Source organism: Tripterygium wilfordii, chromosome 17, assembly GCF_013401445.1.
Source record: "Tripterygium wilfordii isolate XIE 37 chromosome 17, ASM1340144v1, whole genome shotgun sequence".
Lineage (NCBI taxonomy): Eukaryota > Viridiplantae > Streptophyta > Magnoliopsida > Celastrales > Celastraceae > Tripterygium > Tripterygium wilfordii.
This window is the reverse complement of record NC_052248.1, coordinates 2,654,110-2,669,935: the sequence shown is the minus strand read 5'-3', so window position 1 is coordinate 2,669,935 and position 15,826 is coordinate 2,654,110. Positions and strand designations below refer to the sequence as shown.

The 15,826-nt window shown below is 35.2% G+C and overlaps 1 protein-coding gene across 1 annotated transcript; it reads left to right on the top strand.

The window, feature by feature from the left end:
- Positions 1-1,078: 1,078 nt before the first annotated feature.
- Positions 1,079-13,186, top strand: LOC119982691 (E3 ubiquitin-protein ligase BRE1-like 1). Its single transcript, XM_038826183.1, has 19 exons — positions 1,079-1,654; positions 3,332-3,493; positions 3,604-3,688; positions 5,012-5,245; positions 5,342-5,503; positions 5,958-6,151; positions 6,228-6,311; positions 6,440-6,559; positions 6,658-6,844; positions 6,978-7,138; positions 7,211-7,282; positions 8,546-8,622; positions 8,907-9,101; positions 9,303-9,375; positions 9,454-9,540; positions 9,695-9,832; positions 9,913-10,115; positions 10,190-10,355; positions 12,368-13,186. Exons 1-19 carry the CDS (start codon positions 1,541-1,543, stop codon positions 12,497-12,499), a joined length of 2,646 nt encoding a protein of 881 aa, XP_038682111.1. The 5' UTR covers positions 1,079-1,540; the 3' UTR covers positions 12,500-13,186.
- The last annotated feature ends 2,640 nt before the right edge of the window (positions 13,187-15,826 follow it).

The window sequence follows — 15,826 nt, the reverse complement described above, 5'->3', positions numbered from 1 at the left end:
ATTTGGATTTTTTTTATTGAAACACCGTAGAGAAATATGTTTGCGGTTGGAATCAAATAATGAATACAAATATGCCTAACCCAATTGATTGCTAACCGAACCATCTCTTGATGGTAATTTGGATATGCTTATACGAATGTAACAAAGATTTCTTCCAACTTATCTATATTTATAAATTTAATTGTCTACAACTCGACTTGGTACAATTGATAAACCTAGGATTTGTTTGGTACAAGTGATAAATGTAAGATTAAAGAACGCATAAGAAATCAATTTTATAATACGGAATTAGAGAACTAAATAAAGGACTCTATGCTATTATTCTACCTGCAAAACAATTAAATTTGGATGAATTGCACAAATTTTACACAACTCATTTCCTATCCACCCTGTTATCAATAAAGCCAAATAAAGTATTGAAATAAGCATTTTAAATTTGGTATGTCTTTAGGTTGTTTGAACCGTTTTAACGAAAAAACCTAATTTTTAAATAAGTATACAATCACGCGTATCACCGTTGTAACGAAAAAACCTAACTTTTAAATGAGTATACAATCACGCGCTCCTTTTTTATGGAAAAAAAAATAATGAGTGAATTTAGTTTAATTAATCTCCACATTGTGATCTGATCAATGTAAAATTATCGAGCTAATCATTTAAAAGATAAACCATTTGAACCAGTATGCATCCTGGATTAATTTGCTTAATGTCAAGTGAGAATATCCATGGAAAACTTACATTTAGGACATTTTAATATTTTATTACAACAAGAATTTGCCCCAATAATTTTTCTTTGTATAAGATTTTATTTACAGAATATTCTAATCTCTTATACCACTAATCATCCATGCTTAGGAACTTAAATCTCTGAAAGAAAAAAATAATGACGGCCGTTCTTTTTGTATTCCATAACAGCCACTAAGATCTCGAGTTTAGGAGGAAAAAGGTAGGTCAAGATGAGGACAAAATTGCCCTTACACATTTTCCTCCAATGAATGTTCTTCGCATTCCTCACTCTCCTGTCACGTAAGCATATATAGTCCCCAACTTTTTTAGATTCATCGAATGATTGCACGCACAGAAAATCCCGGGGGGCCGAATTTAATACCCGAAACACCCTTCTCACATTCCAGAAATTCCCAAGCTCTCTCTCTCGTACAAAGCCAGTTCCATCGCACAATAACAATTCTTCCTCCTCTCCTCCAAACTGAGAGAGAGAGAGCGCGATCAAGTTTGACTGTGTTTCTTCCAGAGAGCGTTGCGGACGCTAGAAGGATTCAAAGAGGAGCGATTTTTGATTGGGGATTTGGTAATTCGGGAATTTGGGAGCAAGGAACGGGTAGTTGGGCAATTTGAATTAGGGGTTTTGAGGAATTGATTGGTTAGGGGGTGACATAGCCACATAGGGCAGTGCATGTGGTTTCCGATGTGGTATTTGTAATACTGTTTGGTGATGTGAGTGAAGTTGTATGTGGTTGAAGTCTAGGGTTTGTGGTTGCTGGGTAGGACTTTTCCAACAGTGGTGAGTGTGGTTTTTTCAATGGGGAGCACGGGTGAGCATGACCGGAAACGGCGTCACTTTAGCTCCATCTCGCCCACAGCAGCTGAAGCTGCAAAGAAACAGTCTTTTGCGCCAATCTCTGAGGAAAAGAAGGTTTATAAGTGCTCTTTTTGTTACTTGGTTGCAAATATGAATTCTTTAATTTTTAAGATATCTAATTTTGTGGATTATTCTTGATAATGAATCTATACTTATTTTGTACAACTTAGTGGAAGGTTTCTTGCTTGAGCTATCTGTATGTGTGAGTGTGTTATAAACTTATTGCATGTGGAGATATAAAATATGAGGTTTTCTCTGATTTTCTGTCTAAGTGGAAATTAAGCACAACCATTTTGGTTTATGTTTCTTTCTAAGTTGACTATTATTTGGACAACTTGAACAATGCTGCTTAAATTGTATCTAATCTGTTTATTACCCTCAGCTGATGGAAATCGGCATATGTGCTATCGCAATTGTATTGAAACCTAGAAAATGTAGCATGCCATTTAAGTAGCTCTGTCAGAAGAGAAAAATGGGGATAGGGATGGGAGAGTGTTTAGGCAGTTGGAAGTTGCAGTTGAAGGGTGTTTTAAAGGGGGAAACGTATGTCATAAACCCAAGCTGCTTTGTATTTTCGATTTTAAATGAGATATTAACTAATATTAAGTATCAAAACCTAGTGAAAGATACTCCAATCTATAAGAAAATCAAATAAAAAAATGTTAAAAGCAGAAGAGGAAGGCTTAAACTGACATAGATGAAAGTATTAAAGAAGGATATTGATTCAAAAGGACTTACAGAGAGTGCAATCTTGGGCAGGATTGAGTGATGAAAGAAAATCAATGTTTTATTTTTGATTTTAAATGAGATATTAACTAATATTAAGTATCAAAACCTAGTGAAAGATGCTCCAATCTATAAGAAAATCAAATAAAAAAATGCTAAAAGCAGAAGAGGAAGGCTTAAACAGACATAGATGAAAGTATTAAAGAAGGATATTGATTCAAAAGGAATTACAGAGAGTGCAATCTTGGGCAGGATTGAGTGATGAAAGAAAATCAATGTTGTGAAATCCTGAAGGTTTTTTTTTATAACAAATGATGAGGAGATGTGTTTTTAATTCCTATGAGTAAATATGCTGTGTACTTATATCTTTTCGGAGTTGAATGTCTTCTAGATGGAACTTTTTTTTTGGGGTGTTTAAATTCATTGTTGATTTAGTGTTCCTTAAGAAGGCTGGATCTTTGGTGTAGTGGTTAAGTTGCTTCTTCACAGCCTAAAAGTCGTGGGTTTAGTTCCTAGATACAGCCTCTCTGCTATGCAGGAATGAGGCTGTGTGCATGTTGCTCTTCCCTAACCCTGACCTCCACCATGGGAGCCTTGTGTACATGAGTTGTTTATCTTTTTACCCGCTTCGTGAAAATATCATCTTCCAGTTGTTGGTAATGACCATTACCCTCACTGTAATTGAACTTCTAGTCCATGTTGGCTTTGTTGCTTGCTTTACATATGGATTGTGAACCATGTATTAACTCAGATTGACTGCTGGATGATCCTAAACGTTTAACTTCTGGTTCGAGTTTCTAATGCTCTGCTAGAGCACTTATTTTTGCAAAATTGCAACTCATCTTTTGATTACATATTTACATGTAATTCCAATTATTTTCTGGTTTGTTAGGAGGGAAAATATGTATTCCCCTAGTTGTTTTATAAGAATAGTAGGTTGTTATTGTGATGAACTTTGGAATAACATATATGTTTTGAACTATTTCTTCCTTTTCAACAATGTAGCTTGATGCTGCTGTCCTTCAATTCCAAAACCAGAAGCTTTTTCAGAAGCTAGAAGCTCAGAAGGTTGAGTATTCTGCACTGGAGAGTAAGTTATCTCAAATAAAGGAACGACAGCAGCCATACGAATCCACACTGGAAGTTGTCGATAAATCGTGGAAAGCGGTAATCCTTAGCTGTTGGCTTTTCTACACATTGTATACTTTACTTCTGCAACTGGCACTATTTATAAATATCTTGTTTGATGGGAAATTAACTTCTTGTTTTTGTTATAGCTGGTTACTGACTTAGAAATGTCTTCTATCCGCACCAGAGAGTCAAACAGTGGACAAGATGTTAAACATATATTGATAACAGATGGTAAGTTTTCTCTGCTTTGTTTCAATTCGTTTTCTTTTTCTTGATTGTACTGTAGTACTTTGTATGTAGTAGCTTATTTGTGAGTACCTTCTATTTTTTTTTTTTTTTTTCCATTTACATCTAAGCTTCCATCATGCTGCTTATATCTGTCATCTGTGGTTCCTTTTTGACCGGAATAGGGTGGTCAATGGAATGGGAATGGGTCTTTAGGACCAGCTGCAAACTTGGATGTATTGAGTACGAATCTTGCATTGCATCTTTGATTTAAAATGATGCTAGTGGTTTGGGGGATGGCTGATGGTATACCAGTTTACCCCTCATGGGTGGGTCCAATGTGGCACAAGCACAACCTTGGAGAGGTTCCACACTCTAAAAAATTGTTCTAAACTATCTTGTGTGATAGTTGGATTTACATTTATGATATTTGTAGTCTTGCTACTGTAATGGATTGGCATTATAGGGGGGGAAACTTAGGATGAAGTTAGCAAGTGTTTAGGAGGCTGCAGGACCTTTACCTTACTTTACAAGATTTGATCTGGTTGGAATGTATTCTTAGACAAAGAAATGCAGAAACAATGGAAGTCAGTTGTAATTTAGGCTTGTTATGTGAGTAACTTAGATGATGAATTATTATGAAAATAAGTTGGAACTTGGAACTATCATATTCGTCATATTCGAGAAATAAATTTGAGAAACATTTTAACTTTAAAACTACACTGTTATTGTTATGTGGTCACAAGTCACACATAATACAAATTTAAAGCAATTTTATAAGTTTGTAGTTGCCTCATTCCTGCATCCCATCCCTGAAAAATGGTGTTCGCAACTTAGCTACAATAATTGCCATCTTCTGAAGGGAAAAGTTTCAGTAGTCTGAAGCAGATTTGATGTCCTAAGTATGACACAAAGTGAGGAAATTTATTCTGAAGCAGATCTGTTGAGAAGTTCAAGTTTATGGAGATGATGTTTTGGGGAAATTTAGAAGTAAAAAATTATGAAAACATTTATGGAATGCTTCAATCTGTTCCCATAAAACTGGCACAAAGTGCTTGATCAGATTATACATAGAAGAGCTTAAATTTCTCCTTGAATCCTCGCTGTGGGAATTCTGTTTAATAATGTCAGGTATGAATTTTATTGAGTTATGAGATTGTGCTGGAGGAATAAGCACTGTGGTGTCAGTCTTTTGTCTAATCATTTAAATTTTTTCTCAGTAAGTTTCTGAGTATAATTTGATTGAACATTTTAGTATGTACATACAAAAAGAGGATGTCTCCTTATTTTTGATTAACTAAATTATTGATGTTTCAAATTGCTTGGCAGATGGAGCGTCATCTCCCTTCAAGGATGCTTTTCTTCACCGACTCTGTGAAACTGGTGCAACAGAGAGTTCGTCTACAAATATTTGCCCAAATCGAATGGAAGAAGATGACGGAACTAGTTGTGAAAAGATTAACAACGTTTTAGGAAATATAGTAACTGCCATTGACAACCTTTGGAATTGGAGGAATGGATTGCGTTCTGCGGTTCTTAAAGAGCTTCCAGAAGATTATAGGAGTATGATAGGCAGAATTATCCTGTGTTGTCTGTTCTTAGCCTGTTTTATATGAGAATTTTCTCTTAGTTTCCTTTGAATACTTCTCCTTTTGCTAGGTTCATGCAAGCAAAAGACTTCTTGTGATTTAGAGATTGAAGTGAAGAGCCTGAGGTCAGTGCTAAGTGACCTTCATTTGAAGCACAAATCATTAGCAAGGGAGTTGCAGAGCCATCGAGACATAGATGCAAGGAATAAAAAAGAGCTCAAGCGTTTAAAAGGTAAGTTTTAGGAATGTTTGGGACCCTCTACTTAAACAGGTGTAGGAAACACGTCTCTATGGTGTATCTGATGCGTAGAATTTTATCTGTATATATCTTTATTCAAGTATTTTAAATGCATATGCACTTCAAGAAGCATTTCAGAAGATTTTGTTTCTTTGTTTGTGTTAAATTCCTGGCTAAGCATTGTTTGATTCATCATGGTTGTTTTTCTAGAAGGTGACAGTGAAATCTTTGTTTGCTTGCATTCTTCCAGTGTAATATATATTTTCCTTTGATAATGTGTGAACTGGTTTCTTGATGCGTGGACAATTTATGAATTTTTGAAATGATAATTTTTTTTCTTCTAAACTGATGTTTTTGCCACTCTTTGCCTGATGTTATAAAACTTTTTTGATTCCTATGGATGAGAGGTCGTTTATGACGTGTAAGCCTGATTCTTCCTTTCTTGAAGGGGAATTGGGGAGCATGGTTGCGAAATTGGAAGATAGTAATCGCAAGCTGGGAGCTCTTAAAGCAGAGAGAGATGCGACCAAAGGGGCATTTTTTCCTGTCTTAAACTCGGGCAGTAAACATGTTGCTAATGATAGAGTTAGAGATAAGCAGAAAGATATGCGAGACATGGAGTGTGCACTGAAAGAGCTATCAGTAAGTCTATTTCCTTTTTCTTTGGTCAATATATGAGATTTGCTTAAATATGTATTGTAATCAGTTGAGCTTGCAGGACCAAGCTGCTTCTCGACTATTGGAGTTGAAAGGGCTTCATGAAGAAAGGATAAAGATATTGCAGCATTTATCAGATTTGCGGGTTAGTGTCTTCGTTTCTTGTGGCCCGGTGTACATCCACTCCTTGTTTTTCTTCTAAGGGATCATATCTCTAAATGCAGCTCTTTATAAGTAGTTCTATGATTTGAATGGGGATTTCTGGTCTTACAGAACAAGTTGAAGAGTGTGAAGTCTATTTCCTCTTCCCAAGCCTACCTCTTGGTCAAAGGTCAACTAGAAAAGTCAAGATCGGAAGTTTTGCAGTATCAGGCATTATTCGAGAAACTACAGGTTGTTACTGGTCGGTAGTTTCATTGTTCCTTTTTCCGTTTTTTAGTTATCGTAGGGGTTGGCTCAGATGCTGACATGTCCATTGTCCCTGATTGAAGGCTGAAAAGGATAGCCTTGCGTGGAAGGAAAAAGAATTGCTTATAAAAAGTGACTTGGTTGATGTTTCAATAAGCTCTTCTGCGGTTGCTGATTCTAGAATTTCCGAGCTAGAGGTAGAGATAGAGAAACAAATTAGTGAACGAAATAGGATTCAATCGAAGTTGGAGGAGGCATCAAGGGAACCAGGTAACAAGTACTGATAAACTTTACCTTTTTTCCTTCTGCATTTCCTTCTTAATTCTAGTTCTCTTGTAACTGCTGATGCATTTATCTGTGCTTTTCATGCTGAAAGCTTTTCGGAACTGTTCTGTGTTTTTAGGAAGAAAAGAAATAATTGCTGAATTTAAAGCTTTGCTTTCATCTTTTCCTGAGGAAATGGGAACTATGCAAAGTCAACTTAGTAAATTCAAGGAATCTACTTCTGATATACATTCTTTGCGTGCTGATGTGAAGTCTCTTTCTGCTGTCCTTGATAGGAAGGTTGGTTTTTTGTTATTTATTATTTCTGTCCCTTGCATCATTTGGGTGGATTAAAGGTGTTTCATGGAACAGGTGAAAGAGTGTGAACATTTATCTTTGAGATCTGCTCACCAAGGTTCTGAGATACGAAAATTACAAGCTGTGGTATGTTATATTTTCTTATCTTATTTAGTTATCTATATTTTTATTATATCCTGGAGTCCCATTTGTTTTTAATATTTTACTATATCTTACTCTTCTAGATACCTGTAAGGACCATATATAGCACCACGTCTATCACGTATAAAATATGGAAAGCTTATAAGAAAATTTGCTTGCTGAATTTCTCATTTTTTGCAACCAGCTTATTCACATTGCTGGGGGAATAAAACATATATGCTTTCTTTTCAAATGCAAAAGAACTTTATCGAGGGCACAAATATCCAAGTGAAAGGATATTTTCTGTGTCTTGGAACTGCGGTAGCTAGAACCTAGAAATGACTGGAAAATATGCATTTATGATGTGAAATGTGAGAGACGGTGGTTGATAAATTTGAACTTGGAGATGGACTGGTTTTGCAGATATTTTGAATATTGAAAAAAGTATGTACTATTAATTCAAACTTGGGAGAGGTTCAAGTGAAGTACTTAACATGTTGAGGAATTTTTTGAATGGTAATATGGAGAAAATTTAAATTTTTTAGAAGAGGTATATTATAGTTTGTGTAGTTAACCAGATGTGGACAGCTGCATCTAGATATTTTTGTATTATGAAGAGATTAATAGAGATTGTTATTGAATCTCGGTGGCATCTGGGACCAACTGTGGAATTGTGTGAGTAACAATTCTGTATAAAAACTGTGCTGAAACTTATTGCATGTGTCTTTCCATCGCATTGAGGTATTTCAATGAACTGTGATCAAGATTTCTTCCCCTAGGGAGAATTCCAGTTTTTCTACAAGGCCTATGTTACCATGTACATACGCCGTTGACATTTTCTATGCATTTCAACTTCAGATAGATTTGTAATACATCTTCTTTCTTAGCGTATAAAGAGATGAAAGTTTGGTAGCGTTTGTTGCTGCCTTGCTGATATATTGTGTTGAGGAGTATTATGTTTTAGATGTGCCTTGCTTGGATTTACGTTCACTATGTCAAGAGTTTTGTGATTGTGACTAAATAATTACTCCCTTCTAATATTTCATTCTTGAAAGGACTGGGATGTAGTTCCCAGCATCACAAATTCAGTGGGTATTGTCTTGTGATAAGGTAGCTAGTCATAGGACGAAAATAATTTAATCAGAATTCTCTCCATGAAATAAACGAATTTTTTATGAGACACATCTGCCTTCTCAAAATCATTGAATGTTAAATATTTTCTTCCTTCGTCTAAGAGTTAAGATATTGTTATCAATTTCTTGGATGCAGGCCCAAGACTTGAAGGAAAGTGATCTGGAGTTGAAGCTGATATTGGAAATGTATAGACGTGAATCCTCTGATCCAAGGTTGGAATTAAGATGGCCTTTTCTGCCTCATTGTCAAAGTAAAGATTGCAAGTTTGATGAACTGCCTTCATATTTGATGACAAGCAATTTGAAGACATGAACATGATTACATTTATTGTATACACTGGATATTATGTCGACTTAGAACTGTTTGGTTGCTTCCAGCGTGCCTCTAGTTAATCTTTGCAAGTATCTGTTTATATTAGTAAATTGAACTGTGCATGCAGTTAGTTTGTGACTCCAGATGATGCCACTGCCCTTAAATGTCTCTTCTGTAAGTGCAGGGATGTCCTGCAAGCTAGGGATTCAGAATACAAGGCGTGGGCTCATGTTCAAAGTTTTAAATCCTCTCTTGATGAGCAGAACCTGGAGTTACGAGTTAAGACTGCTAATGAGGCTGAAGCAGTATCACAACAAAGGCTAGCTGCTGCTGAAGCTGAAATTGCAGACTTGAGACAGAAGTTGGAAGGTTCTAAAAGGTTAATCCTTGACATTAAATAATTCTAACTTTTTCGTACTTCACTCTACACAGAATCCCTTAATGAATGTGAGCTTTTTGCCTATTGTCTAAAATATTCTAAACTTCATCACAACTGTGCTGTTTAATGTTGTACTTGAAAGTAATATTTTTTGCTGATTAGCCAAAGATGTTCCAAATTATCAATTTTTTCTGTTTACAGGAATATGTCTAAACTTTCGGATGCTGTGAAATCCAAAAATGAAGAAAATGAAGCCTACTTATCTGAGATTGAGGTTAGTTTCTGTTATTTAATTCTTCTTCGTCTTTCTACAACCATGATGTTTAAGGTTGTTCGTTTGATATTTCTGCAGACAATTGGACAGGCTTATGATGATATGCAGTCTCAAAACCAACAACTATTGCAGCAAATTACCGAGAGAGATGACTATAACATCAAGGTTATTAGCATATTCTCTCTAAACGGTCTGCATTTGTTCAGCTGTGTGACTGTTTTGGTTTTATACAAGGGACATTCTTTTATCGTGGTGTGACGGGTATATTTTTTGCAGTTTCCTGTTATCTTAGCAAAGTTAATTCACTTTGATGTTTCAGCTTGTTTTGGAAGGGGTGCGGACAAGGCAGCAGCAAGATGCTCTACTTATGGATAAAAGAAAGATGAATAGTGAGATTCAGCTAGTGAATGGATCAATTGATTTCTATCACATGAAAACTGCTAGAATTGAAGATCAGGTATCTTTTGCCATGGTTTCCTATTATTGGATCAATTAGACATGGAATGTAGATTTTGACTATGGATACTCTATTTGCAGTTGAGAATTTGCTCAGACCAAATTCAGAGACTTGGGGAAGACAGGCTTCAAAAATCTTCCATTCTGGAAAATACACAGAAGAGATTGCTAGATGTTAGGACATCATCTAATCAGTTGAGAGAGAATATGGAGGAATCTCAGTCTAAGGTTGAAAGAAGTCGAACAGCTCTCTTAGAGCTGCAGGTAGAACTAGACAGAGAAAGGTAATTAAGTGAGTTCTATTTCTCTTTCAATGCATGCAAAATGCAAGCTTGGACTGACCTTTATTTTTAAGTAGGTTTAACAAGAGAAGAATAGAAGAGGAATTGGAGGTTGCTAGGAGAAAGCTTTCACGACTTAGAGTACAGATAGAGGGTTCGTCTACTTTACAGAAGCTTCGACAGGAACTTAGAGAATACAAGGAAATACTAAAGTGTAGCATCTGCCTTGATAGGCCAAAAGAGGTAAAAAAAAAAAAAAATTAATCCTGATTAGTGTTTTTATGTCTTTTTGTTTGGATGCTAGCTTATTGGAATTCATCTCATGATTAATTAATGTTGACAGATGAACTCCTGGATCCTTGGAAACACCTAACAGAATATTTAAAAACAATAAGTGAACGGGTCACTAATCATTATCTGGAAAATTTTTTTTGTCAATATGGGGAGGAATGTAATGAGAAAACAGGTCAAAATTGACGAAAGGCATAAAAATAATTTATCTTAGATTAACTTGTTATGAAGGGTATGCATTCTGCCTTTTTTTGTGTGGAAATAAGTTTATTGGAGAGAGGAAGATACTGAGCTGATACCTTAAATCAGATGCTATGAAATTTTCTCTCACCTATAAGAATAAACATTCATGAATAGTGTTACATACTTACATCCACCATACCAATTACAAAGAGTGTGTCACCATCCATCTTTTACTCTGGTCAAACTAGTTTCTACGATTCTATCCAATCGAAGGTGCTTGTATTTCTCTTCCCAAATATCCCAGAGTATTACCAATAGTATTGCATTTGCAAAAGGATAATGCTTGAGACCCCCAAAAAGACCCCCATTTAATGTGGAGTGTTGGATGTGAAGTGGGGCTTACATGTGTGTTTTTAATCAATGACTATTTTAATGCCACATAGATTTGGGGGACTTTTGGGGGTCAAATTTTGGGGGTCTCTAGCATTGTCCTTTGCAAAATTCTCTCTCATTGCAACACTAGTTAAATAACTTTGTGCTTGGATCTCCTCTTCCACTTAACCAGCTGTCACCCATTAGACCCGTGTGATTTGTAGGCTTCTTCTTTAAGAATGGAAGTACATTTTCCAATGCAGAGTGATGTGATTTATGGTCTGTACACGCTCATATTTTGATTGTTCATCAAGGATTGGACTATTCAACCCCTACCCTTGAGGGCATGGTGGTGTGATTTATGTTTTCTACTTTTGCTTGCACAAGTAACATTTTAGTCACCAAAAGAATACCTCATTTTTGTGGGTAACATGAGGTTAAAATTCTTTCCCAGGATCTTCCTAAGCATAAAATGTAACTTTTATTGATAAACACCATTCTGTGTAAAAATTCATATTCTGCTCACAGTTGGCTTTGGAATTGTGAACATGCTTCGAAAGCCCTGGAATTTCCTTGCCCTTTAATTTGTTAGACACTTGGACTAGATGGGGTGCATAATTTTGATTGTGTGACCGTTTGTTAAATTATTGTTAATGTCTTTGGTTTGTTGTTTTTGTAATTTAAAATTATTTGTCACGGTAATGATCCGGTACACATGAAAATCAATTGAATGTTTATGCTTTGCTCTTTTCCAACATTGGGGAAAGGCTTGCTGCTTTTGTCTCGTCCTGTTTATGAAGTTATATCCAGACTTCCAGTAGTAGCTGTGGTGAGGATTGCAGAAGATACTTGAAAGTGTTATACTGTGTTAATGTGTTATAATGCTCTGAATCTGGTGACGGATGAAGAGAATAGGTTTGGCTCATGTAGGGGATCCCTTTACAGAAAGGATATTAGGATTTATTTATTTATTTATAATTCATGGGGTTTGGCCACGCTGGGCCTGCTCTTCTCCTTGATGTTAGTAGTCTTATGAAATATCTTCTAATTGGTTTAAGACGTGGTAAGCATCAAGGAAGCATGCACCGACTTCCCTCAAACAATTCTTTGTGCTCTTTGAATATCTAGGAATGGCCTGCTTGCTTGCTTTTGCACTTTGGCATATGCTAACAAGCATTGCCTACTCTATAGGCTGATGCCACATTTAGCATTTCCATTTCAATGGAGGGGAGAACATTTATGTGGCATATTTGGCTGGTGCAAGTCATGTTGGTTGATACTATCTTGATTGCTTGTAATACCATTTTGTGCATGTATGGTAGTTCTACAACAATTATCTTGTACTTTCCTCTGCTTATTCTTGTCTCTTTTTGGTGGCTTAGAAATTCTACTGTTCGTTGGTTCTTCAGGTTGTTATCACAAAGTGCTACCATTTGTTCTGCAATCCATGCATACATAGAATCATTGGAAGTCGTCACCGCAAGTGTCCGGCATGTTCTGCAAGTTTTGGGCCGAATGATGTCAAGCCTGTATATATCTGATGGAAAGGAGGAAACTTTGTTCTCTCCTGTTATTTGTGGATATGTCATTTATCAGCTATTGGACTTGCAGCTTATGGCTGAAGGCTTTTGCATAAATATGCCCACAGGTGCATCTTATAGTGTTGTCGCAGAAAGAGAACAGAAACGCTGGTTCCCTTATCTTATTTGTGAAAATCAGCTTAGATTTGTTGTAGGTTGTTGATTGGGCTGAAATTATTTATTTTGACAGTTTTACAGGAGTAGCCATAACATTTGTTTTGTTATTTTTACTGCTTGGAGCCTCTCCGATTTTTCAATTGATTTCAGAATTGATGAAATACTACTATTCCCAAAGACCCTGAACATTGCATGACCCATGTAATGAACAAAGCTAATGGTGCCAAGCCTCAGAAATAGCATGCTGAAGTTGGCTCCAATACCTCATGTGCATTCAACTCCATCGCCCTGGAGAAAAGCTGGAGAGGTAACACAGTATTTCCAGTCCTCTGATTTGAGCTTGTTAAATGTTAGGAACTTAACAACGTGCATCTTCTTGTAGTTTTATCTTTTGATGCTCAGCTGTGCGGTTGTAGGCTGCTGATGTAAATTTTGTAGTATTGAATTGTTACTTATTTCTTACAGTTGATTTTTTTTCCCCCTTGAGGAGTCTGGGTTGAGTATAATTATCTGGTGAGCCCACCTTTGGAAGCTGTATTGAGTTTTTACATTGAACTTTCTGTTTCTGCCCCAAGGGAAGGGAAGGGGAGCAAGAAGTTCCTCTTGATGAGGGTTACAGGTGTGACACATTGTACATATGAGCATGTGCTTTGCTTGCTCCTAGAGCAAGCATTGATTCTGCCTCTTAAATCATTAGAATTTAGAACCACAACTAGGATGAAACATGTGCAACGTGGACAAACTGTGTCAAGGATGCATATATATATCTTTGCAATGTGTGGTACTGCTGCTATTAAGGCATTGGATTCCTTTTTTTCTAGGTAGCTTGTCCACATCAGCATAGGAGTTGTCATCAAGCAAGAAGAATTCCCTTTGATTAAGAACTTTGATAGTTTACTCCCATTATTGCTTAGTATTTATTTTCAATAACTATTGCCTTACAAGTAGGTTTCCTTTAAGGTAGTGTCTTGAACTTATAATTTTAGGTTCGGTAACGAATTGCATGGTATTATAATCAATCAAATTAAATAAAAGGCGAGACTTGCTCTCAAAATCGAGAGTTTTCTCTTCACCGGACATTGTTCTTCATTCTATTAAGATGAAGGTTTTCATCATAGAATCCCAACTGGGTGTCTTATGAATGAATTTTTTTAATATTTTAATTGGTATTTTCATATTTTGTTTTTGAAAATCAAATTTCTTCCTTTTCATTTTTAGGGGAAGAACAAAAAAACAAGAGACTCAGAATTTTGTCCCACACATTCCAGTCTGTGTTTTCAATTTAGGGCACATGCACCTCTCACTCTCTCCGCCCTCTCTCTGCCCTCCTCCTTCCACCTTTTGCTTTAGTCAATACCAGCAAATTAAAGAAGAAAAATATAGTATGTCTCCCAACTTTTTTATTCCTTTATTTATAGATGTAGAAATATGCTTTAAGATAAATATATTAGATGATAAGTTATCATTGAAAAGGTGCATATATATATATATATAAAAGAATTTTCCTATTCGAACTTAAAAGTGTAAAAACTTAAAATGTGCACAACTTTTTGAGGGTGTGAATAAGCGAAATAACAAGTGTGATTTACTATTTTGGGTTTCACATATTTCAAATTAATAATGAACATATAAGTCTGCATTTTGAGTCCGTATGAAAGAATTCCTATATGTAATTATGTATACACATATATACATATGAGACTCTTAATTTAGGGTCTCAACCAGTTAGCTGATCTTCAAGGTCTTAATTAATGACCAAATAATGAAATAAAGCAATGGGCAAATAATCTCTAACGTCTCTACCGATAACATGCTCACATTTTCAATTAGGAAACCATGATTGATGCAAATCATGGCTTGATATATGACCCTAACAACATAAATAAAATAAACTCAATAACGGGGTGTTAATATTTTACTCAGTAAGAGTAAGTTGGGACAAAGTTTAGCGCGTTGTCACAAAGATATTACATATTTTCTAACAAAGTTGGAGGCCAAATTGATATTATATATATGGTGAAAATGTTTCAGATTAATTATTTTTAGTATTTAATTAAATCAACTTGCTTTTCGTGATTTGCATGTGAAGTTCAATGAGATGAATCCAATGAAGAGGTTACCTAGTAGATCCTCTTGTTAATTACCCTATTAATCACTTTTTATATATTTATGATTTGATTAATTAAAATCATACAAGTACAAAAAAAAAAGAAAAAAAAGAAACGTGCATCAAAAGCATACAAGTATCTCATAATTATTTGATGAGCAAAAGCATTTGATGCATTTTCTTTCCAACTTACAAGAAATTCAAGAAAGGAAAAAAAAAAAAGAAAAAGATGAGATTCTTCTCTCTTTTTTCCTTCAAAAACATGCAATGCATGGTTCCCCTACCTAGTCTAAGGCAGACAACTAAAATATATATATATATATTTATGACCATGACTTTATTTAAGTAGAAATATTGTATAATATATTTGTGACTAGTATGTTAATGAATATTTTAATTAACTTCTTAAGCCAACAATTAAATCTAAAATCATTATGTCATGATTATTGTTTATGCATGTATGTAGTAAATTTTGCCCCTCATGTTACATGTTCTCAAACTAACACAATTCGACAATTACGTGTTAGTCTTCAAGCACATGGAGATTATGTTGATTAATTTGTTCAATTATAATAAAAGATTTGACATTTGCTTTTGGACAGATTTTGGAAAGATCATAAGAGCAATCATTTATTAATTTGAAAAATGAAAAACCAACCACAATTAATTAATAATCTCATGCATCGATAACTATTGGTTCATTAATTCAACACAACTACTTGCGAATTACGATACTGATTTTTCTTTACAGGCTTTCAATACAACCAATGAACATCCATTCAATAATTAAGTCATGGTCCATATATATATATATATATATACAACAACCATATATTAAAAATATGAAACATGCCGCCATTAACATTATTTGAATTAAATATATAATCTCCTAACAAACCTCTCGATCTGAACTGTCATTATCAATCGGTCAAGACTATTAAGAAGAAAAAAAGAAGAGAATAACATGATTACTTGACACTAAAATAATTGTATGATTTCTTGTCACATATTGCATGATAATTATTGTTTAGTCCTAAAAATTACTACAATGATTAGGCTACTTT